The sequence below is a fragment of the Osmia lignaria genome, chromosome 4, assembly GCF_051020975.1.
Source record: "Osmia lignaria lignaria isolate PbOS001 chromosome 4, iyOsmLign1, whole genome shotgun sequence".
Classification (NCBI taxonomy): Eukaryota; Metazoa; Arthropoda; class Insecta; order Hymenoptera; family Megachilidae; genus Osmia; species Osmia lignaria.
The window spans coordinates 8,299,446-8,322,525 of record NC_135035.1 but is presented as its reverse complement, the minus strand read 5'-3'; the positions used below and the strand labels follow the sequence as shown (position 1 = coordinate 8,322,525).

Below are 23,080 nucleotides of genomic sequence, written 5' to 3'. Positions count from 1 at the left end.
GGTAATACGTACACCGCCCTTATTCTATTCTAGGCACTCAATTTCTATCGAACTTTCGTGTGTGCTGTGTATATACGTGTGCGTATGTCTGTTTCTGTAGCAGTTTCTCAACGAACACTGCCTATTATAACGTTATTGATAAAACAAAGGAAACGGAAAATGTCCAAGAAAAAACGAAGAAAAAGTAAAAAAAAAAAGAAAAAAATTGAAAAACATATATAAACAGGATAAAGAAACTAGTGAACAGAATAAGACGTTAAAACCGTAGAGACGTACCGTCGTTCGTTTTTTTCTTTTAAACAAATTCTACGTGTCTTCGATTGGAAATTTCATTCGATCGTTTCCTCCCCGCGTATCCGCGAGACGAATTTCGCGTGACATCGCGACACCTATGAATTTCTTTCCATTCGCGTGAATCTGCGACGTCGCGGCCAACAACACTTACCCAGAACGGAAGCTAGAACACGAGGAAGAATCCAGCAGGGTTTTCGTTGATCGTTGACTTTTCAACGATCCCGAGAGGGAAAGAGAAAATGAGAGAGAAAGAGAGACAGGGACACGACAGAGGCTGCGTCTGTCGTGTTTGAATTTCGCGTTTAATTGTTGCTAGCGTTTTACGATGGCACATTTCAGATGCATTTTACGAGGATCCGCGGACAATAATGGCCATAAGATTGTCCGCGGTTCGACAATTTTATCGAGCCTCAAAAACCGTATCGTATTTCTCCTTCACAGTCCCGGACATCTATCGATATTTATACATATATTTCTCTTTGTTTTTCCTCCTGTTTCTTTCTATTTTTCTTTTCCATTGTTTTTCTTTCCTTTTTAACTCATCATGGACTAGGAGAGCACAGACTGACAAAACGAATCAAATCGTTGATACGTTGAAACCGATTCACTTTGGAGGCCGGCGATCGGATTCGCCGGCCTCGAACTTTACTTTTTAAGCCTAGCTTACGGAATGATGGCGGTACGAGAACCGGCGAACGTAATCCGGAAACGCGGAATCGACGATCTTCGGATGCTCGTTTCGCGATCGGGTATTCGACACGCTCCGTGATTAGGTGATTACTGGCGTCGGGCGTTCGATACTTTTTCTTGTAAATTTTCGAGCTGTTCGATCGTTTCGAACTACGAATCGCTTCGATGACTGTCCGAAATCTTACATTCTTGAAACTTTTGAAATATTTATGTTATAACCAACTAGTCCTAATAAATGCAATAATTTGCTAGCCTTCAGACTCTGTTATTTCAATTTTAATAGATATCCAAGTCTTGAAAGCTAAGTACCCGAAAGCTTCGAAAAATGTCTAATTTCGAATGGCAATCGAGGCGAATCGAACCGATTTACTAGCCCATCGCCAGTGACTAGGTTGTCTCGTCGACAACGCGAAGAAACACATTTGTACCCTGGCCCTCGAAACGGGTGTTGATACGATATGCACAAACGCAGAAAGGGGCAGACGAGCGAACGGTGCTCGGAACACCATGGATACTTGGCCTCGTGATTAATTTGATTGTTCGGATAAACGTGCGAGAGAATAAGTTTTTGGAGCGGGATGACAAAGCGTATAATAATTGTGCGAAGCGTAAGAGGAAACGTGAAGAGCAGAGAAAAGAATCCTTTGACCGTGAGAAAGTTCTCATGACGGAACGTTCGGGTTCGTGATCGACGTTTTTAAATTTGTTTTTGCTAAATGGAATCGTCACGTCGATTGTTGTGCACGCACGTATATGTTTTCTTGCCGTGGCCGGGATACTTGACCAGGAAAGAAGGAAGCACGAATTTTCCAACGATAACGAGTATTTTTAAACGGATACAAAAACACTATCCATCCGAAGGGTGCGAAATTGAATTGGCTCGCGCGAGAGCACCCCCGTTTCCCTCCTTCCCGTTGTTTCGACAATTTCAAGAGCCAGTCAGTGTGATTGGCATCGATGAATGGTATCGATCGTTGATCCTTGCTGACGCGTAAGAAACGTACACCGCGTTATATGTGTATTGAATATATAGCGTGTAAACGGAATACCGGATGAAGCAACTAGATATATGAATATATTATATATATATATATTAATATGAAGTATATATTAACAAAAAAGAGAAAAAAAAATCGTAAAAAATACTAAATATATAGATAAGATATGTTTTATACGCTGCATGTCATCTTTAGAAAGATTAACGTGATCATCGTAACGTGTCGTTCGAAGTCAAGGTTTTATCCTTTTCTTTAACTTTTTTTTTATATTTTTCTTAGCGATTAAGCGATGCTCGTTACGTGCACGATGTGTAATCGTCAGCGCAAGGGAATCAGCAGGTGTAATAGATCAGATTTAACTTAGGCAAACGGACAAAAAAAAAAACAATTTCGCCACTTTATCCGCACTCGTGTGATACGGTTACTGACCTCGCCAGGGTCTCGCCGAGGAATCTGTTTCCGTTCTTTCGTTCGCGTTCTTCCTTGGAATTTTCGTTCTTTAACCATTTGCGGCTTCGAGAACGAAGCAATTCACCATTTAGATCGCAAATGGTTAATACGCTGAACAGACGAAAGTGATCGAATGCACGATTGTCGGGTTCGTTTACGTTCGGCTGAAAATATGAAGTCAATCGCAGTGCCTGAATCGCCGCAAAAATTGTAATATATACGTAGTCGAAATTCCACGGGTAATCGCAGTGTGGCGGAGGATGTACAAGATTTAGACGAACCAGAAGAAAATGAAAGAAAGTAGTAAAACTCTCACACGCCAGTCATTCAAAGGGTTTTCCAATGTCTCTGGCTGAAACGTAACTTGTCCTGTCGAACGCCCGATAATCGTGCATCCATTTTTCAATTTAGCGATACTTATCGATGGACATTCAATATTTTAATCACCCCATCTGGACGAAAGATATTTATAACGTTTTAAAAGTTCGTTTCTTCGTGGCATGCGAATGTCCATCGCAATTACTTAATTCCTCAACATTGGACACTCGTGAAAAATCGTCCGTGGCAAAAGCAGAAGGAAAAAAAAGGCTATCCAGAAAAGATCTGTAGTTTCTTATTTTTCATACTCGATCGTGAAAATATTATTTTAATAAGACCGTTGATGATCGATCATCGAGGCTCGTCCCTCGGTCAGGCTTTCCTTCGACGATCGATTATGAACAAACGAGAGGAGTCAGTGAATCGGCGTGATCGGTTAGTACAACAAAATTGTATGTCGAGTATCGTAGAATCGAGCCCCGTTACGTCGACGAATTTCAAAGACGCGAGAGCCTGTCGGGAATCCCGTTGATCGGGCGTAAAGGGAATCACGACCGAGTTTTCGAAAGCGATGTATGTTCAAGAGTAAAACACGAAAGCGTCGTCGATACACTTAAGAACGGCGAAAAAGGAGGTGAAACGTACAAAAGAGAAATGGAGGAGACGATTGTACGACCGATTGCAGTGTTGCGTAGTCTATTGGTATGAAAATGCAATACATCATCGCGAAGAGATCGTGTCGTCGCGACGTTGAAGAGAGTGACGTGAAGAAGAAGAAAAATTTAGAGGAAGAAGAAAGAGGTGAAACGAAGCTTTGAAACCGAGTGATCGAACAAGTGTTTGGCTGTGCAGTAGAATAGGAAAGAGACAGAGAAAGTGAGTTAAAAGAGAGAAAGAATGAGAGAAAGAGAGGGTGTGAGAGACAAAGATTCAAGATGTTAATCGAAGCCAGCGAAAGTATATTTACCATGTGTCTCCAGTTATACGTGTATCGTCCTGTGTATTCACAATTTTTATTCTCGTATTCGAAAAGTAAACGAAACAAAGATAAAATTCAACAAAATTCAAACAAATGGTCTACGCGTGTCGGCCTACACGTGCCTCCCGAACAGATAGGAAAATAACAGACACAGGTTCGTGTACGAATACTGTAGCTGATTATACATTAACATTTTCGCTGCTTCGACAAGCTACAGTCTACCATGTATATATTTTCATTAATGTATGTATAATAAAAAAAAAAAAAAAAGTATATTCGAGACAACGATCGGCTCTCTGTTTAGTGTGCGTTCTTGTCATTCTCACGTGGACTAAGTATATTACCTCTCGATCATTTCGTGTTCCAAAGAATATTTTTTGCTTCTGGATGAATATATTAATCGTAACCACACGCATTCCTTCTAGAAATAAATTTTAACCATGAGAAAATCTCAATGTATTGCGCAAAACAAGCACCAGTCGCGTTCACCCTCGTGTGGAAGCTGTGCTTTGTGTCAATAAATTTTTCAATCATTCAACTTTCAACCTCCATTCGTTTTTTCTTTTATTTACGTATATTAAACGATTGTATGAAGTGTATGTATCGTTTCGCAAAGCGGCGAGAAATGATACGGCGCGGCGGTCCGATGTACGAAAAAAGAGATTGGCGATTCATGAATGAAACGGTGGGCGGAGCATTATGAATGAACTTACGCACGCACGCGTACTAGCGACGCTACGCACGTTGCCTAGCAACGGACTCCATTCTTGCGCGCATGGCGCCAGCTGATGCAGCGCTGCAGTCTACGCAGAGCTGCTGTTTGTTTTTTTTTTACTGTAATTAAACGAGTAATTTGAATATTTTTATATGGCTGTCGTTTAAATTATGTTTGTTACCTATTATCCTACAATATAAACGATCGAACAAGAGAATAATTAAACGCAAAAGGTTTATTTTTGCTTAGTTTGAGGGAAGTTAAGTCAACCTAACCTCAAACAACTTCTTACACTGTACTTTTCAGTACATATTATCGTCGAAATAAGACGAATAATTAATTTTCTGTATGCACAATATGTTCTGTGATTTCAAATTTAAAAAAAAGAAATAGTGTTTTATTTTTTACCCTTTCCCTTGAGTTGTTATTTGATAATAAATAAGTATAACCTATTCCCGACATCAAATACAAAATGAGTAAATACAGAAGGAAAGAATCCTCAAGTGAGGATAGTGATAGCGAAGAGGAACGACGTAGGAGGGATATCAAGGAAAGAGATGAATTTGCTAATAGACTCAAAGCTAAGGATGAGAGCAAGATACGGAAGGTTGCTATGCCAGCTGGCTCTGGAGCAGGTAAACCACATTGTTTTCTAAACATATCAATGCTCTTAACATATTTATGTCTTAACATATCGTTCTCGTTGTAGCTGAGGCAGCAAAGAGGCTCAAAATCATGGAAACAGATATGAGAGAGAAGCTGTTACCGAAGCTACGTGTTGAATCTCGCAGAAAATATTTGGAAAAGCGTAAAGAGGACAAAGTTGCTGAATTGGAAGCTGATATTATCGACGATGAATACCTATTCGAAGAAGAAGTGTAATCATTCATTAAAAAATACATAGAAAAACGATATAATAACATGATTCTAACTGTGATGATTTTAATTAATAGATTAACAGATCGTGAAAAGAAAGAAAGAGACCATAAAAAACAACTGCTGCAATTGGCAAAGGAACATGAGAAAGCTAGGGAGCTCGAGAGGGTGCAAAGATACCATATGCCCTTGGAAAAGGGCAAGCTGGAACCAGAACCAGATGTACATGAAAATGAACCACCACAGTCTGAACAGAGCAAGTGGGAATCTGATCAGATGTCATCTGCTGTTTTTCGTTTTGGCGCCAAGGATCGAAAAGGTACGAGTTACCTTGAGATTTAATTAATATTACGAATAAATTATCTATGATTGCCGTTCCTTATAGCCCAACAGGATTACGATCTTCTATTGGAGGATGAAGTGGAATTTGTCCAAGCATTACGTATGCCTGGCAGCGAAAGAGACAGGAAACGGGAAATGAGCCCTCCCCCTCAAGTAAAAGCTTTGCAAACTATACAAGAAACAAAGAAGAGTCTCCCAATTTATCCTTTCAGGAACGATCTTATTCAGGCCATCAAAGATCATCAGGTACTTCGCAAGTTGCATTATGCAAAATCGAAGTCACTAACTGATATTAAAACATTACATCATAGGTACTGATCATCGAGGGAGAGACGGGCTCGGGAAAAACTACTCAGATTCCCCAATATTTATACGAAGCAGGGTTCGCAGAAAACAATAAAATAATTGGCTGTACTCAACCCAGAAGGGTGGCAGCTATGTCGGTCGCGGCGAGAGTCGCTCACGAAATGGCTGTGAAATTGGGAAACGAAGTCGGTTACGCGATTCGTTTCGAGGATTGCACTTCCCATCGTACTCGTATTAAATACATGACCGACGGTACACTGCATCGTGAATTTCTTAGCGAACCAGATTTAGCTTCCTACAGGTAGCAACAATTTATTTAACACCTGTACATCATTAAAATTTTTATTAATTATCAAAATGAAAATCATATACCTTCCAGCGTGATGATCATCGACGAAGCTCACGAGCGTACCTTGCACACGGATATACTTTTCGGATTGGTAAAAGACATCACGAGATTTCGTACAGACTTGAAACTTCTGATTTCATCGGCCACTCTGGACGCGACGAAATTCAGTGAATTCTTCGACGATGCCCCGATATTTCGGATACCTGGCCGACGTTTTCCCGTTGATATCTATTATACTAAAGCTCCCGAGGCCGACTATATCGACGCTTGTGTGGTTTCCATCCTTCAGATCCACGCGACTCAACCGCACGGTGATGTTCTCGTATTCTTAACAGGTATACATTCCGACCCTTCGATCGATTAGATATTTCCAATTAATTTGCTACGAATTTTTGTGTCACAGGTCAAGATGAAATAGAGACGTGTCAGGAAATGTTACAAGAAAGGGTACGTCGACTGGGATCTAAATTGGCGGAGTTATTGATACTACCCGTTTATGCGAATCTCCCGAGTGACATGCAGGCGAAGATATTTCAACCAACACCGCCCGGAGCAAGAAAAGTATGATTTCTTATTTTTTATTTCAATGAACATATTAATTTTGTGTGTCTTGTGTTATAGGTGGTTCTTGCTACCAACATAGCAGAGACCTCGTTAACCATAGACAATATAGTGTACGTGATAGATCCTGGATTCGCGAAGCAGAATAATTTTAATTCTCGCACAGGCATGGAGAGTTTAATGGTGGTACCAATCAGCAAAGCCTCTGCTAATCAGAGAGCCGGTCGAGCCGGAAGAGTGGCACCAGGGAAGTGTTTCCGACTCTATACGGCTTGGGCTTATCAACACGAATTGGAAGACAATACCGTGCCGGAAATTCAGAGAATCAATCTTGGTAATGTTCTATCCGGAGTCTCGAACCGTGTCGAATCCAACGGTGTTAAGAATTATAGTTTTGTGTTACAGGAAACGCGGTGCTGACATTGAAAGCGTTAGGAATAAACGATCTAGTGCACTTTGACTTCCTGGATCCACCACCGCATGAAACTCTGGTTCTGGCATTGGAACAATTATACGCATTAGGTGCTTTGAATCATCGTGGAGAGTTAACGAAACTCGGTCGAAGAATGGCCGAGTTTCCTTTAGATCCTATGATGGCTAAAATGTTACTGGCTAGCGAACAGTACCGCTGTTCGGAGGAAATCGCCACCATCGCGGCTATGCTGTCGGTGAACGGAGCGATTTTCTACAGGCCGAAGGATAAAATTATTCACGCAGACACGGCACGCAAGAATTTCCACGTCCCTGGTGGCGATCATCTGACCTTGTTGAACGTGTACAATCAATGGCAGCAAAGCGATTTCAGCACCCATTGGTGCTACGAAAATTTCATTCAACATCGGTCGATGAAACGAGCCAGAGACGTGAGGGAACAATTAGTCGGCCTGATGCAAAGGGTTGAAATGGATCTTGTTTCTGGGATCTCGGAAACAGTGAATGTTCGAAAGGTAAGTGGGAAAATGAAAGTTGGGTAGAATGGGGTAATTAAGGTGGTGTTTTGATTAATTTTTTTCAGGCAATCACGGCGGGTTATTTTTATCACGTGGCGCGATTATCAAAAGGGGGACATTATAAAACTGCGAAACATAATCAGACAGTATCAATCCATCCGAATAGTTCGTTGTTTCAAGAGTTACCACGTTGGCTACTTTATCACGAGCTGGTGTTTACCACGAAAGAATTCATGCGACAGGTAGGTACTCTTTTCTTAAACTATAGCTTAATTTTTATTTCAGACAGTTTCTAAGGCAATGGAAATTCTTTTCAATGTTCTAGGTAACTGAGATCGAAAGCAAATGGCTCTTAGAAGTAGCTCCACATTATTACAAACCGAAAGAGTTGGAAGATTCTACGAACAAGAAGATGCCGAAAGTCGCGGGAAGATCACGTCCAGATGGAACCAATTAGTTAATAATAATTGAACACTTGTACCATTTGTAGTTTGTATAAAAGCACATTGTAAAAAAAATTTCTTCTTTTATAACATTATTTTCTAAATAAAATTCAAAAAAGAAAATCCTGAAACCATCAATGAAATGTTAAATATTCTTATATCTAAATCATTTAGCGAACGATACAGGGAAAATCAGAATACAAAAAGTAAATCTAAAATTCGAAATGGCAATAAAAAATGCAATACTGATGCAATAAATCGTCGGCAAAATAAAAAATAATTGAGAAAATATAAAGTATACACATTCCTAGTTAAGAAATGCATTAAAAAGTTATTGTACTTCATTGTAAATACATCTTATTTTAATAAAAAAAAAAAAATGAAATGAAAATATCTTATCTTTTTGATTCTTTCCAGTTCACTATACTTCCAAAAATTCCACGTACAAATTTCCATTTTTCCACTTAACTTTCTGTCTTCCTGCATACTGTCTGATTGCCAACTGAATGTACACTGTTTCTATTTTCTCCACGCAAGTTGCTTCGGCGTAGCTGTACTGTAAATAAATAAAAATCGTTTCTACAAATGACTCGTGGCGACACAATAAATTATAAAACCCCAGAGGGGTCTTGAGACAGTGGTTGCAAGGATAACGAGATTCATGAAAAGATAATCGTGCAATTTGCGTAGAAATGAACCAGAAATTATGATAATGATACGTTGATACATATTTCTCGTGACATACCATTTTCTAGAGGAACACACGCTGCAAGGTGATCAATTTTTTATACGTTTTTATGCACCGATGAAACGTAACAATGAAAAATGTGTTCAGTGAAAGTCGCGAGCTGATATCAAGCAACAACATAAGTAGAAACAATGAACTAAGAAATTCTACATTTTCGACATCTTTAAAAATTATACCACTTTTATATTAAATTTAAAATGTCGGTGATACGTTCAGGTAAAATGTGTTTTATATTAGATTGTTGGCGAAATATATTAATTATGAATATAAACTTTGCTATCTTTTATATTTTCCTCACTAATAAAATTTTAATTGAAATTATCTACTTTTTATCATTTAATCTGTTTGTTCAAATCAGACCAAAGAATAAGCATTTTACGACCAGCCTTCAACATATTAAAAATTTGTGGATGTTGGAGACCGTCTAAATGTTACAATAGACCTAGACAAATTATCTACGTCTTCTACACATTTTTCGTGTGCACATTACTATACAGCTTTTGCATATCCCAATTTTTGAACGTGATACTTAACGTGAGAACAGCAGATGATCTTAGCGAAGGATTGTACATGTTCATTGCGTCTATCCTTGCTTGTTGCAAGATAGTCACACTTTTGATTAATCATAAGAGTATTAAAATATTGGTCAGAAAACTCGTGAAAGAACCCTGTAAACCTGAAGACGACCATGAATCGATGATTCAGAACAAATTCGACAAAAGCATGGGGTAAATTAATTTGAGAGAAAAGATGTTCCTATACACAGGATTAAATTGAGTGAATATGTTTTCACAGACTCTTTGCAGGTCCATGACAATTTATTACACAATCTTAGTGGAAATCACGGTCGTATGCATGATTTTATCATCGGTGTTCACCGATTTCAAAGACAGAAAATTATTATACTCAGCATGGATACCATTTGATTATACCACCTCGAATCTCTATTACATAGTATACCTTCATCAAGTTGTCGCTCTAATTGGAACATCGCTTCTCAATGTAGCCTGCGATGTAATCGTTTGTGGATTACTGGTCCATGCATGTAGTCAACAAGAGATTTTGAAATACAGATTAAAAGGAATGATTGAGAAATCGAATGCAAATATGGGAAAAATCGTGCGTTTTCATGACTACTTATATGGGTTAGTCTGTAATTAAACCACAGAATGTTAATATTAAACGTACAAAAATTTGGCAAGAAATAATTTTTTAATGTAGATATGCAGCTATGGTGCAAGAGAAATTTAAAGTAATCATCGGTGTCCAATTGGTATCCAGTACTCTAGTAGTGTGTTTTATCATGTATAAATTAACAAACACACCAATGAGCTCGAAATACCTGCAATTCGTTCTCTACATGGCTTGCATGATGTCACAGATATTTTTTTACTGCTGGTATGGAAACGAACTCAAATTAAAGGTATTTGTTGAATTAGGCTGCATTTGATTATTTAAATAAATTATATTTCTGACATCCATCACCTCTCTCCTGATTTACAAATACAGAGTGTCGAGATGGTGGATGCAATTTCTGAAATGGATTGGATATTACTCGACAAGAATAATAAGAAGAACTTGATAAATATAATAAGGAGAGCACTGAATCCAATTGAAATATCCAGCGCATACATGTACACGATTGATTTGGACACCTTCGTGAGCGTTAGTAAAACAACTAAAAGATACTGTCATTAGAAATAATTATCATAATGTGCATCTGTTTATTATAGATACTGAAAATGTCTTATTCGGTGTACAATTTACTTCAAAGGACGAAAGAATCATAGAGTAAATAATTATATAGTTGTATATAGGATATGATATTTTAATATTAAATTGTATCTTCTAATGTTCTATTCACAGATGTTTCTCAAAACAGCCCTTTAAAATTTGACAAAACTATTAGAAATTAAGAATTATCCTTCTAAATTTTCTCTAAAAGTTTGACTTGAAAATCTCACCTCCAATATTATTAACCACCAGAATCTACACCAATTGATAAGGAAACCACAACACGACTCCGTACACGATGTTGTCCAACCGAGTTGACTCTTTCGACTGACTCCTTGCAAATACACCACCTCCGATCTAATTTATTATTCCCGTTCTAAAGAATTCACCCCTAACGTTTCCCTCAGCAAAACTACTGCCAGCGCAATATTCTTTTCAGCAACAATATTACAGAAACAACGAATAATGTATAATATTAGATACATGTTCTGTCGTCGCGATCACTACGCAATTACCGTAATAACATACCCCGAACACCGAAAAGAAAAATTCAGTGTATTAAAATCCCCTCAGGGGTAGACGCTTACTTATTTCAGGGGGTACAAATAATATAGACATTCTATGGTTATATACCGTTTGATTTCTTTGAAAAACCGTCGAGTGAAACAGAATACGAGGACTTCTTTCTTGAGACAGTCGGCTGATGTAGGGAAACAAAAGCAATGTAAAAGTCGCGATTGACATGCATTTGAAGAAACTCAATAGAAGCAATATATTTACTGAAAACGATAAAAAGTGCAAATTTTCTTCTATTGAATGTCAACTTGATAAGGATGCAAGTAATGAGATGGACATTTCAACTTCTGACGATGTGTGGGTGTCGGCGACCTCCCTCTTGGACATCACCTATCAAAAAACGCCTCTACAATATCTACACAGTGTTTGTATTCACGCTTATTAACACATCCATGATCCTTCAAATCATGGACCTGGTGTTAATCGTGGAAAATCAAGATGAATTAAGTGAAAATATCTTCCTGATGCTAACGATGTTGGTAGCTTGTCATAAAATGTACAGCATGCTAATGAGCCGTAACAACATCGCTGTATTCAACGATATTTTGGAAAATGAACCTTTTCAACCGGAAAATGTGGAAGAAATAGAGATTCGAGGGAGATTCAACAAGAGGGCTGAGTAAGTTAACGATTTAAAAATGAACAATTTCCACTTGTCAGCTAATAGCTTGCATTATGATTTTTACATATTATTATAGAATACAAGCATATATTTACACGGTTGTAAACGAACTGGCAGTGATATTCCATTCGTACAGCGGTGTGTTAAAGTCAGAAAAATTACCATACAGAATGTGGTTACCTTACAAACACCTCTCGTTAACGGTGCTCATTTTTACTTACATTCTGCAAGCTCTATCTTTGATAATCGGATCTTTGGTACACATCGCCTGTGATAATTTGATCTGGGGCATGCTGATTCATACTTGCAGTCAAATTGAGATTCTTGGGTACCGTCTGAAGGCGATTAAACCGAGCGAGAGTCAGTCTGCGAAGTCATCTGCGCGTTATCATGATCACGTGTATCGGTTGGTTTTCGTGTCAATTCTGTTAATTTGATTAATCATCAACCCTTTCGCTATTACGGAAATATAATTGTAGGAACACCATTATTTTGTTTAAAGACGGTAGCCAAAGGGTTAACAATTAAAGCGTTATCAATTAGCACTAAAAATTCTACATCATAGATTTTAACCCTAATTTAATTATCTTGCCCCCAAAATATATTGAAACATTGCAGATTTGCCAAAATGCTAAACAAAGAATTTGAATGGATCGTTTTCGTCCAGTTCGGCGTGACTACAATGATTATATGCTTCAACCTTTATCTATTGATAACAGCGAAAAATATAAACGCAAAATTTCTGATAGTTGTATATTACACTTTCGGTATGCTAACACAAATATTCATTTATTGTTGGTACGGGAACGAAGTTAAATCAAAGGTCTGTATACCACGAATTTTAAGTTTGTTTTATGAATAAAAGAAAGCTTCCTTTCTTAGAGCCTCGAGGTATCACAGATGGCATTCAGAACCGACTGGATGTTTTTCAACAAAGATATTAAAAGAATTCTCTCGATGATTATGAGACGTAGCGATGTTTCCATTGAGTTCACAAGTGCCCACGTTGTATCTATGAATCTTGAATCGTTCGTGAAGGTACACACAGCACACGTTCATACAATATTCTATTCGTAAATAAACAATTGAATTTCGTTTAGTACAGTTGCTGAAAGCTTCTTACTCGGCGTTTAACGTGTTAAGCGACAGAGAATAGCAACGTTCATGGATCACTTCGAAGAAAAAATAATTGTCAACCCTCCTCAAATATATTTTGGATGGCAAGATGAGCAATTAGTGAGAAATTCACGTAGAATGTACTGGACATATGTGCATAGAGAAAATGTTGAGTAAATAAAATGTTAAACTCAATAATTGTTTTATTACTAAATGTATAATATCATATATCATTTAGTGTTTTAATTAGAAATTTATTAAAAATTCCTTCGTTCCATTTTCTCGCTTTATCACGAAGAAGGATTAAGTTGATAGAAAACTGATAGAAGAATTGATAGACTCGATACACGATGCTTCCTGGCCAAATTGCCTGTTTCGACTGACTCGCCGAAGAAACATACACTGCTAACTTCTGCAAGAAACATTAGCTAAACGCTTATTAGTACGAAGTATTTTTAAGTAATTATGTTAGAGGCAAATGAAACAGGTATCATTAAAGAAAAATATCATGTCATATGTCTCACAGCATTATAATGACGTACGATGGACATCGGAAGGGGAAGCTATGCGGGTAAATAACCCTTTTATAATTGATAAACTCTTGCTTATTGTAGGGATACAAATAATATGGACACTCTATGGTCGTACGTTGTTCAATTCACATTTTCAACCAACAGTATTTGCATTACTGTCAAAGAAAGGAGTGACTGAGTTTCAAAAATAAAACTAGTGTGGCAAAAAGTTTTTAAACTATGATTATCGTGTATCTGAAGAAAAGCAACGATCGTGAGAACACATGAGAAGAAAAATATCGAAGGAGCAAAATAATTGATAATCCTTTTTTCATTGGAAATTGAATCGAGTGCGATGCAATTGTTGCAGACGATATTTCAGCTACTAGCAGTGTGCGGTTGTTGGCAATCACCCCCTTCGGCACCACCCTACAAAAAATTCTTCTACACCGTCTATACTGTGATTCTATTTACATTGTTAAACGCTATAACATTTTTACAATGCCTGGACTTGATACTGGTCGTGGAAAACCAAGACGAATTCAGCGATAACGTTTATCTAACGTTGACGATGATGGTTTCGTGTCACAAAATGTACAGCATGTTAGCGAAACATAAGAACATCGCTGTTTTAATTGATATCCTGCAGAAGGAGCCTTTTCAACCGGAAAATGAGAAAGAAATGGAGATTCGAAAGGAATTCGATAAGAAAGCTCGGTAAGTTAACTAATTCGTTTTCAATCCTTTTGATCCGACATGAATGTCAGAACAAAAGGAATAAAATTCAAATGGTTTGCGGCAATTTCTTTTGAAAAATTGTTACAGCTGGCAAGCGTTTCTTTATTTAGTTCTAACTGAATTGGCAGTGATACTTTACTCAAGCGTAGCAGTTTTGAAAACTGATGACATAAAGCTTCCCTTCAGAATGTGGTTACCTTTCGATTACCTTCCACTCTATTTGCACATCATTATTTATTTTCTGCAAACTGCAGTTTTAATCACTGGATCTATGGTGAACGTTGCTTATGAAGGATTGATGTGGGGTCTTTTAATTCACACTTATTCTCAGCTGGAGATACTTGAGTGTCGTCTGAGAGCGATCAAACCTAACGATAATCACTCTGCGAAAGCGGCAGTGCGTTTCCATAATCGCGTGTATCGGTTAGTTCAAATAAAGATAATTCAGAATCGAACATGTAACTATCACTTCGAAATATTACAGATTCGCCAAAATGATAAATAAAGAATTTAAGATGATTATTTTTGTTCAGTTTACCGTAAGCACGTTAGTGGTGTGTTTCACCCTTTACGTGTTGTTGATGACAAATGATGTGAATGTAAAATTTGCGAAAATGATAATGTACGCGTGTGCTATGCTCGTGCAAATATTCTACTTCTGTTGGTACGGAAATGAAGTGAAATTAAAGGTTGGTAAAAGCGATGAATACCTATGATTACTAAGTTGATTTTTTACGTTTCTTCTTGTTTAATTAGAGCAATGGAATTTCTGATGTGATATTCGAAATTGACTGGACACAAATGAACAATGACACTAAAAGAATCCTCTTGATGATTATGAGACGTGCCACATACTCCATTGAATTCACTAGTTTTCATGTTGTGACTCTGAATTTGGAATCATTCGTAAACGTGAGTAAATGCATGTTAACACGCATACATTTGTTAACACTTTGGAAAAAGGTATCAACGTAATTAGAATAGATTCGATGAAACTTTCAAACGTCAATGTATTAACGAATTATCAAATTTTCTCTGTCACAGTTACTTAAAACTTCTTACTCGGCGTTTAATGTGCTTCAAAGTGGCCAAGGATAATACCTAGGACCGACACGAGTCACTTTATCGTAGAAGCATGGACATTCCCCGACTCGAAGTTAACTACTCGTTAAAAACACATAAAACACACAACGAAACCATGTAAGAGCGGGTAATAATAAATTGTTCAGAACAGCTGTTATATACTTACGTCATAATTATTTGAAACATGCTTCAAACTATTTACCATTGTTTCCTGATGAAGGAGTTAACTGCAATATTCTAATCCTTGCAAACTATCAGGAATCTGCAATGAAAACATACACAATTATAATGCAAAGATTATTCCTGTCATTAGATGTGATACTGTCATTAGAAATAATTATGATAATGTACATATGCTGAATATGTCTTATTCGGTGTACCACCAGAATCTACACTAATTGCTTAAGAAACCATAACACGACGCCGTACGCGATGTTTTCCAACCGAGGTGTCTCCTTCGACTGACTCCTTGCAAATACACCTCCTCCGATCTAATTTATTATTCACGTTCCGAAGAATTCACCTCTGACGTTTCCCTAAGCAAAACTACTGCCAGCGCAATATTGTTTTCAGCAACAATATTACAGATACAACGAATAATGAATAATATTAGATACATGTTCTGTCGTCGTGATCACTCTGCAATTACTGTAATAACATACCCTGAACACCGGAAGGAAAAACTCAGTGTATTAAAATCCCCTCGGGGGGAGACGCTTACTTATTTCAAGGAGTACAAATAATATAGACATTCTGCGGTTATATACCTTTTGATTTCGAGTGAAACAGAATGCCAGGACTACTTTCTTGAGACAGTCGGCTGATGTTCGAAAACAAAAGCAATGTAAAAGTCGCGATTAACATGCATTTGAAGAAACTCAACAAAAGCAATTTATTTACTGAGAACGATAGAAAGTGCAAATCTTTTTCTACTGAAAGCCAAATTGATAAGGATGCAAATGTTGAGGTGGACATTTCAACTTCTTATGATGAGTGGTTGTTGGCGACCTCCCTCTTGGACATCACCTATCAAAAAACTCCTTTACAATACCTACACAGTGTTTGTGTTCACACTACTGAACATATCCACGATCCTTCAAATCATGGACCTGCTGTTAAACGTCGAAAATCAAGATGAATTAAGCGAAGGTATCTACATGATGCTGACTATATTGGTAGCTTGTCATAAAATGTATAGCATGCTAATGAGCCGTAAGAACATCGCTGTATTGAACGGTATTTTGGAAAATGAACCATTTGAACCGGAAAATGTGGAAGAAATTGAGATTCGAAGAAGATTCAACAAGAGGGCTCAGTAAGTTAACGATTTAAAAATGAACAATTTCCAGTTGTCAACTAATAACTCGCATTATCATTTTTACATATAATTACAGAAGACAAGCATATATTTACACGGCTGTAATCGAGCTGGCAGTGATATTCCATTCGTGTAGCGGTGCTTTAAAGCCTGAAGGGCAAAAAATGCCATACCGAATGTGGTTACCTTACAAACACCTCTCGTTAACGATGCTCATTTTTACTAACATTCAACAAGCTCTATCTTTGATCACCGGAGCTTTGGTACACATCGCCTGTGATAATTTGATCTGGGGCATGCTGATTCACACTTGCAGTCAAATTGAGATTCTTGGATACCGTCTGAATGCGATCAAACCGGACGAGATTCAGTCTGCGAAGTCATCTGCGCGTTATCATGATCGCGTTTATCGGTTGGTTTTCATGTCAATTATGTTAATTTGGATAATTATTAACTCTTTCGCTATTATGGGAATATAATTGTAGGAACAACATTATTTTGTTTAAAGACGGTAGCCAAAGGGTTAATAATCAAAGCGGTACCAATTGGCACTAAAAAGTCTGTATCATAGATTTTAACCTTGATGTAATTATCTTGCCCCCAAAAGTATAATCTTTCACTTAAAACATTGCAGATTTGCCAAAATGCTAAACGAAGAATTTAAATGGGTCATTTTCGTCCAGTTTGGCGTGACTACAACGATCGTCTGCTTCAACCTTTATCTATTAGTAACAGCAAGAAATATAACCGCGAAATTTCTGATAGCTGTAATATACACTTGCACTATGCTAACACAAATATTCTTTTATTGTTGGTATGGGAACGAAGTTAAAATAAAGGTCTGTATAACACGAATTTTAAGTTTGTTTTATGAATAAAAGAAAGCTTCCTTTCTTAGAGCCTCGAGGTATCACAGATGGCATTCAGAACCGACTGGATGTTTTTCAACAAAGATATTAAAAGAATTCTCTTGATGATTATGAGACGTAGCGATGTTTCCATTGAATTCACTAGTGCTCACGTTGTGTCTATGAATCTTGAATCCTTCGTGAAGGTACACACGGTACACGTTCGTACGATATTCTATAGGTGAATAAACAATCGAATTTTGTTTAATACAGTTGCTGAAAACTTCTTACTCGGCGTATAACGTATTAAGTGGCACGGAATAGCAACGTTCATGGATCACATCGAAGAAAAAATAATGAGCATTTAAGGAGAAATTCACGTATAGTGCACTGGACGTATGTACATTGAAAAAATTTTGAGTAACAATGAATTCTGAACAATATCCACCATTTCACATACGATTTCTACCATTTCTTTTAAATAAAACCTTTACGCAATAATTGTTTTATTACTAAATGTATAATATCAGCAGCGATCCCTATGTCATTTAGTGTTTTAATTAGAAAATTATAAAAAATACTTTCGTTCCATTTTCTCGATACACGATGCTTCCTGGTCAAATTGCCTGTTTCGACTGACTCGCCGAAGAAACATACACTGCTAACTGTTTCATTATTGACGGCTCGAAGAATGAACCGCTGACCCTTCTGCAAGAAACACTAGCTAAACGTTCATCAGTACAAAGTATCTTTAAGTAATTATGTTAGAGACAAATATAACAGGTATCATTAAAGAAAAATATCATGTCATATGTCTCCTAGCATTATAATGACGTAGGATGAACATAGGAAGAGGAAGCTATGCGGGTAAATAACCCTTTTATAATTGATAAACTCTTGCTTATTGTAGGGATACAAATAATATGGACACTCTATGGTCGTACGTTGTTCAATTCACATTTTCAACCAACAGTATTTGCATTACTGTCAAAGAAAGGAGTGACTGAGTTTCAAAAATAAAACTAGTGTGGCAAAAAGTTTTTAAACTATGATTATCGTGTATCTGAAGAAAAGCAACGATCGTGAGAACACATGAGAAGAAAAATATCGAAGGAGCAAAATAATTGATAATTCTTTTTTCATTGGAAATTGAATCGAGTGCGATGCAATTGTTGCAGACGATATTTCAGGTACTAGCAGTGTGCGGTTGTTGGCAATCACCCCCTTCGGCACCACCCTACAAAAAATTCTTCTACACAGTCTATACTGTGATTCTATTTACATTGTTAAACGTTATAACATTTTTACAATGCCTGGACTTGATACTGGTCGTGGAAAACCAAGACGAATTCAGCGATAACGTTTATCTAACGTTGACGATGATAGTTTCATGTCACAAAATGTACAGCATGTTAGCGAAACATAAGAACATCGCTGTTTTAATTGATATCCTGATGAAGGAGCCTTTTCAACCGGAAAATGAGAAAGAAATGGAGATTCGAAAGGAATTTGATAAGAGAGCCCGGTAAGTTAACTAATTCGTTTTCAATCCTTTTGATCCGACATGAATGTCAGAACAAAAGGAATAAAATTCAAATGGTTTGCAGCAATTTCTTTTGAAAAATTGTTACAGCTGGCAAGCGTTTCTTTATTTAGCTGTAACTCAAACGACAGTGATATGTTTCTCAAGCGCAGGGGTTTTGAAAACTGATGCCATGAAATTGCCCTACAGAATGTGGCTACCTTACGATTACCTTCCACTTTACCTGCACATCATCATTTATTTTCTACAAGTTGTAACTTTAGTCGCTGGAGCAGTAGTGCATAATGCCTGTGACGCTTTAATATGGGGTCTGTTCATTCACACTTGTTCTCAGCTTGAGATACTTGGAGCTCGTCTGAAAGCTATCAAGCAAGGAAATAATCAGTCCGCAAAAGCGTCTGCTCGTTACCATAATCAAGTCTATCGGTTAGTTCGAATAAAAATAATTCAGAATCGAACATGTAACTATTACATCGAAATATTGCAGATTCGCCAGAATGATAAATAAAGAATTTAAGATGATTGTTTTTGTTCAGTTTACCGTAAGCACGTTAGTGGTGTGTTTCACCCTTTACGTGCTGTTGATGACAAATGATGTGAATGTAAAATTTGCGAAAATGATAATGTACGCGTGTTCTATGCTCGTGCAAATATTCTTCTTCTGTTGGTACGGAAATGAAGTGAAATTAAAGGTTGGTCTAAGCGATGAATACCTATGATTACTAAGTTGATTTTTTACGTTTCTTCTTGTTTAATTAGAGCATTGGAATTTCTGATGTGATATTCGAAATTGACTGGACACAAATGAACAATGACACTAAAAGAATCCTCTTGATTATAATGAGACGTGCCAGATACTCCATTGAATTCACTAGTTTTCATGTTGTGACTCTGAATTTGGAATCATTCGTAAACGTAAGTAACTGCATGTTAACACGCATACATTTGTTAACACTTTGGAAAAAGGTTTCAACGTAATTAGAATAGATTCGATGAAACTTTCAAACGTCAATGTATTAACAAATTATTAAATTTTCTCTGTCACAGTTACTTAAAACTTCTTACTCGGCGTATAATATGCTTCAAAGTGGCCAAGGATAATACCTAGGACCGACACGAGTCACTTTATCGTAGAAGCATGGATATTCCCCGAATCGAAGAAAACTACTCGTTAAAAACACATAAAACACACAACGAAACCATGTAAGAGCGGGTAGTAATAAATTGTTCAGAACAGCTGATACATACTTACAAAAAGTAACCTGTCTTATATGCACCACTTCTTCCATCTTTACCTCACCCATCGACACTTCATAATTATTTGAAACATGTTTCAAACTATTTACCATTGTTTCCTGATGAAGGAGTCAACTGCAATATTCTAATTCTTGCAAACTGTCAGGAATCTGCAATTAAAAAATACACAATTTTAATGCAATGATTATTCCTTATTAACAGTACAACTTTTAGACTTATTTTCAGAGTGAAGAAGCAGAGATGGTTCTTGATTCATAGTGGAGATATTACGAATTTAATTAATACAATTAGAAAAAGATGAACATAGAAAAGATAAAAATTCAGACCAACTCGATGGAATATTTCCACCATAGAAAGAAGATCCACCTTGAATGAAAAATTTGTTTAAAGTGATGGAGGATCCCATATGCGATGTTACCTAACCAACCATCGTCCTTCCGACTGAATCGTCCGAAGAGTACGTGTACACTTTATATCTATTTTATTATTCATGTTCCATAGACTTCCCCCTAATGTGGCGCAAGCGAGACCTCTGCCAGAAGAACATGTATTTCAGGGACAATGTTAAAGACAGGTAAAATAATGAATGGCAACAAACATCATAAAAATGGAAGTATACTGTTCATTATATCATGATTACAAGATACCCAGTACAAAAGAAGAGGAATATGTCTCCTCAAGGGTGGGTATTTTTTGTCACAGAAATCATTCTATGGTCATGCATTGTCGATGTATGTATTCGTTCACAATTTGCATAATTGTTGAGCAAAAGATGCAAATAAAGAATTCTCTTTTGCCAAACGAAGTCAATGGAAAAATATGTTTTGAGATGTGATTATAGTGTATATAATCTATCGAGAGCAGATGAAAAGGGAAATATCAAAGGATAGGAAGAAACTAATCATTTCTTTCTTCGTTGAAAAACGAATCGAAGGTGATGAAGGTGTTACACAGGATATTCCATCTTCTAGTAGTGTGCGGCTGTTGGCCGCTTTCTTTTCGGACATCGCCTTTGGAAAAGTTCCTGTACACTACCTACACTGTATTTATATGTGTACTTTTAAACATTGCAACGCTTGTTCAATTTCTGGACTTGATATTAGTCGTGGAAAATCAGGATGAATTAAGTGATAACATTTATCTATTACTGACGACGGGGATCGGGTGTCAAAAAATGTACGGTATGTTATCGAGTCATAAGAACATTGTTGCTTTGTCTAATATCTTAGAGGAGGAGCCTTTTAAACCGGAAAACGAGGAAGAGATGGAGATCCGGAAGAGATGGGACAAAAGAGCTCAGTAAGTTAATAGATGAATTTAACGAAAGGGTTGAAATCCAAGTAGCTTAATATCCGAATATTTCTTTACAAATTATTACAGTCAACACGCGTTTCTTTTTCTGATTGTAACCCAATCATCAGTGGTGGCATATTCCTGCAGTGGCATTTTGAAAACTGATGACATAAAGCTGCCCTTCAGAATGTGGCTACCTTGCGATTACCTTCCACTCTATCTGCACATCATTCTTTACATTCTGCAAGTTGCAGTTTTAATCACTGGATCTTTGGTACACATTGCCTGTGACACTTTGATCTGGGGTTTTTTAATTCACACTTATTCTCAGCTGGAGATACTCGGGTGTCGTCTGAGAGCGATCAAACCCGGGGATAATCATTCTGCGAAAGCGGCTGTTCGTTTCCATAATCGCGTGTATCGGTTAGTTCAAATAAAAATAATTCTAAGTTGAACATGTAACTATTACTTCGAAATGTTCCAGATTCGCCAGGATGATAAATGAAGAATTTAAGATGATTATTTTTGTTCAGTTCACCGTAAGTACGTTGGTGGTGTGCTTCACCCTTTACATACTGGTAATAACGAAAGAGGTAAATGCGACATTTGTTAAAATAATAGTGTACGCGTGTTCTATGCTGGTGCAGATATTCTTCTTTTGTTGGTATGGGAACGAAGTGAAACTGAAGGTTGGTTATAGCGATGAGTATGATTACTAAATTAATTCTCTACGTTTCGTTTTTCTCAATTAGAGCCTCGAAATTCCTAATGTGATATTCGGAAGTGACTGGACGCAACTGAACAAGGATACTAAAAGGATTCTGTCGGTGATTATGAGGCGTGCTACCAAGTCCATTGAATTCACTAGTGGTCATGTTGTGACTATGAATTTGGAGTCATTTGTAAGCGTAAGTACACACTAAGTTCCTGATTTTCATAAATACAAGTGTTAAGAAAATATTGAATTTCGTCTGTCGCAGTTGCTTAAAACTTCCTACTCGGCGTATAATGTGCTTCAAAGTGGCCAGGGTTAGTAGAATCAGTACATATCACTTAATCGTAGAAACAAAAATATTTGTCGACTCGAAAAAACGAATAACTACTTATTGGAAATCAGTTGACTTATTTAGAACCTGCTATAATGTTTGTAATGTTACATTTTATTAAAAGTTCTATTTAAGCATTACACCAAGAATGTACCTTTCGAGTTTAAGAACACAACCACATTCCTTCAAATAGCACAAACATTAACATAAAATCAAATATTTTTTAAATACCTAATTTTCTCCACTATAAAGAAAGATTCCTCCTTATAACTGGGAATTTGTTTCAAGTGAGCGCAACATGAATTCCATATACGATGTTTCTTCACCAAGCTGTGCCTCTCAACTGAATCGTCCAAAGAACATACCGTTCGAATC

At 37.1% G+C, this 23,080-nt stretch overlaps 5 protein-coding genes across 5 annotated transcripts; all 5 read left to right on the top strand.

Annotated features, from left to right (window-relative positions):
- The first annotated feature begins 26 nt into the window (after positions 1-26).
- Positions 27-8,606, top strand: l(2)37Cb (DEAH-box helicase 16 lethal (2) 37Cb). Its single transcript, XM_034322603.2, has 11 exons — positions 27-5,079; positions 5,154-5,322; positions 5,398-5,639; positions 5,706-5,908; positions 5,974-6,269; positions 6,348-6,652; positions 6,721-6,878; positions 6,939-7,212; positions 7,284-7,825; positions 7,894-8,070; positions 8,154-8,606. The coding sequence occupies exons 1-11, from the start codon at positions 4,917-4,919 to the stop codon at positions 8,283-8,285; spliced, it is 2,661 nt and encodes an 886-aa protein (XP_034178494.1). The 5' UTR covers positions 27-4,916; the 3' UTR covers positions 8,286-8,606.
- A 610-nt stretch (positions 8,607-9,216) lies between these two features.
- LOC117603438 (uncharacterized) lies at positions 9,217-15,502 on the top strand. Its single transcript, XM_076688154.1, has 12 exons — positions 9,217-9,235; positions 9,378-9,747; positions 9,826-10,164; positions 10,241-10,442; positions 10,529-10,715; positions 11,693-11,948; positions 12,028-12,357; positions 14,180-14,296; positions 14,405-14,714; positions 14,851-15,006; positions 15,074-15,229; positions 15,362-15,502. Exons 1-12 carry the CDS (start codon positions 9,217-9,219, stop codon positions 15,413-15,415), a joined length of 2,496 nt encoding a protein of 831 aa, XP_076544269.1. The 3' UTR covers positions 15,416-15,502.
- An 827-nt stretch (positions 15,503-16,329) lies between these two features.
- Positions 16,330-22,693, top strand: LOC117603481 (uncharacterized). Its single transcript, XM_034322686.2, has 10 exons — positions 16,330-16,715; positions 16,795-17,130; positions 17,204-17,240; positions 18,745-19,091; positions 19,200-19,600; positions 21,470-21,665; positions 21,807-22,082; positions 22,144-22,348; positions 22,412-22,567; positions 22,640-22,693. Exons 1-10 carry the CDS (start codon positions 16,354-16,356, stop codon positions 22,691-22,693), a joined length of 2,370 nt encoding a protein of 789 aa, XP_034178577.2. The 5' UTR covers positions 16,330-16,353.
- LOC117603447 (odorant receptor 10-like) lies at positions 17,358-18,425 on the top strand. Its single transcript, XM_034322620.2, has 3 exons — positions 17,358-17,557; positions 17,617-17,772; positions 17,840-18,425. The coding sequence occupies exons 1-3, from the start codon at positions 17,363-17,365 to the stop codon at positions 17,888-17,890; spliced, it is 402 nt and encodes a 133-aa protein (XP_034178511.1). The 5' UTR covers positions 17,358-17,362; the 3' UTR covers positions 17,891-18,425.
- Positions 19,599-20,409, top strand: LOC117603439 (odorant receptor 10). The gene is made up of 3 exons (XM_034322609.2): positions 19,599-19,801; positions 19,869-20,024; positions 20,157-20,409. Exons 1-3 carry the CDS (start codon positions 19,607-19,609, stop codon positions 20,208-20,210), a joined length of 405 nt encoding a protein of 134 aa, XP_034178500.2. The 5' UTR covers positions 19,599-19,606; the 3' UTR covers positions 20,211-20,409.
- Positions 22,694-23,080: the final 387 nt, after the last annotated feature.

Excerpts from the sequence above, each read along its gene's own strand:
- LOC117603481 (XM_034322686.2), top strand. The coding sequence starts at position 16,354 with ATGCAAATGTTGAGGTGGACATTTCAACTTCTTATGATGAGTGGTTGT. Across the intron at positions 19,092-19,199 it reads GAATTTGATAAGAGAGCCCG|CTGGCAAGCGTTTCTTTATT; the intron begins GTAAGTTAACTA and ends AAATTGTTACAG. Across the intron at positions 22,568-22,639 it reads ATTTGGAGTCATTTGTAAGC|TTGCTTAAAACTTCCTACTC; the intron begins GTAAGTACACAC and ends CGTCTGTCGCAG.
- LOC117603438 (XM_076688154.1), top strand. Across the intron at positions 10,443-10,528 it reads GAAACGAACTCAAATTAAAG|AGTGTCGAGATGGTGGATGC; the intron begins GTATTTGTTGAA and ends TTACAAATACAG. Across the intron at positions 14,297-14,404 it reads GAATTCGATAAGAAAGCTCG|CTGGCAAGCGTTTCTTTATT; the intron begins GTAAGTTAACTA and ends AAATTGTTACAG.
- LOC117603447 (XM_034322620.2), top strand. The coding sequence starts at position 17,363 with ATGCTAAACGAAGAATTTAAATGGGTCATTTTCGTCCAGTTTGGCGTG. Across the intron at positions 17,558-17,616 it reads GGAACGAAGTTAAAATAAAG|AGCCTCGAGGTATCACAGAT; the intron begins GTCTGTATAACA and ends TTCCTTTCTTAG. Across the intron at positions 17,773-17,839 it reads ATCTTGAATCCTTCGTGAAG|TTGCTGAAAACTTCTTACTC; the intron begins GTACACACGGTA and ends TGTTTAATACAG.
- LOC117603439 (XM_034322609.2), top strand. The coding sequence starts at position 19,607 with ATGATAAATAAAGAATTTAAGATGATTGTTTTTGTTCAGTTTACCGTA. Across the intron at positions 19,802-19,868 it reads GAAATGAAGTGAAATTAAAG|AGCATTGGAATTTCTGATGT; the intron begins GTTGGTCTAAGC and ends TTGTTTAATTAG. Across the intron at positions 20,025-20,156 it reads ATTTGGAATCATTCGTAAAC|TTACTTAAAACTTCTTACTC; the intron begins GTAAGTAACTGC and ends TCTCTGTCACAG.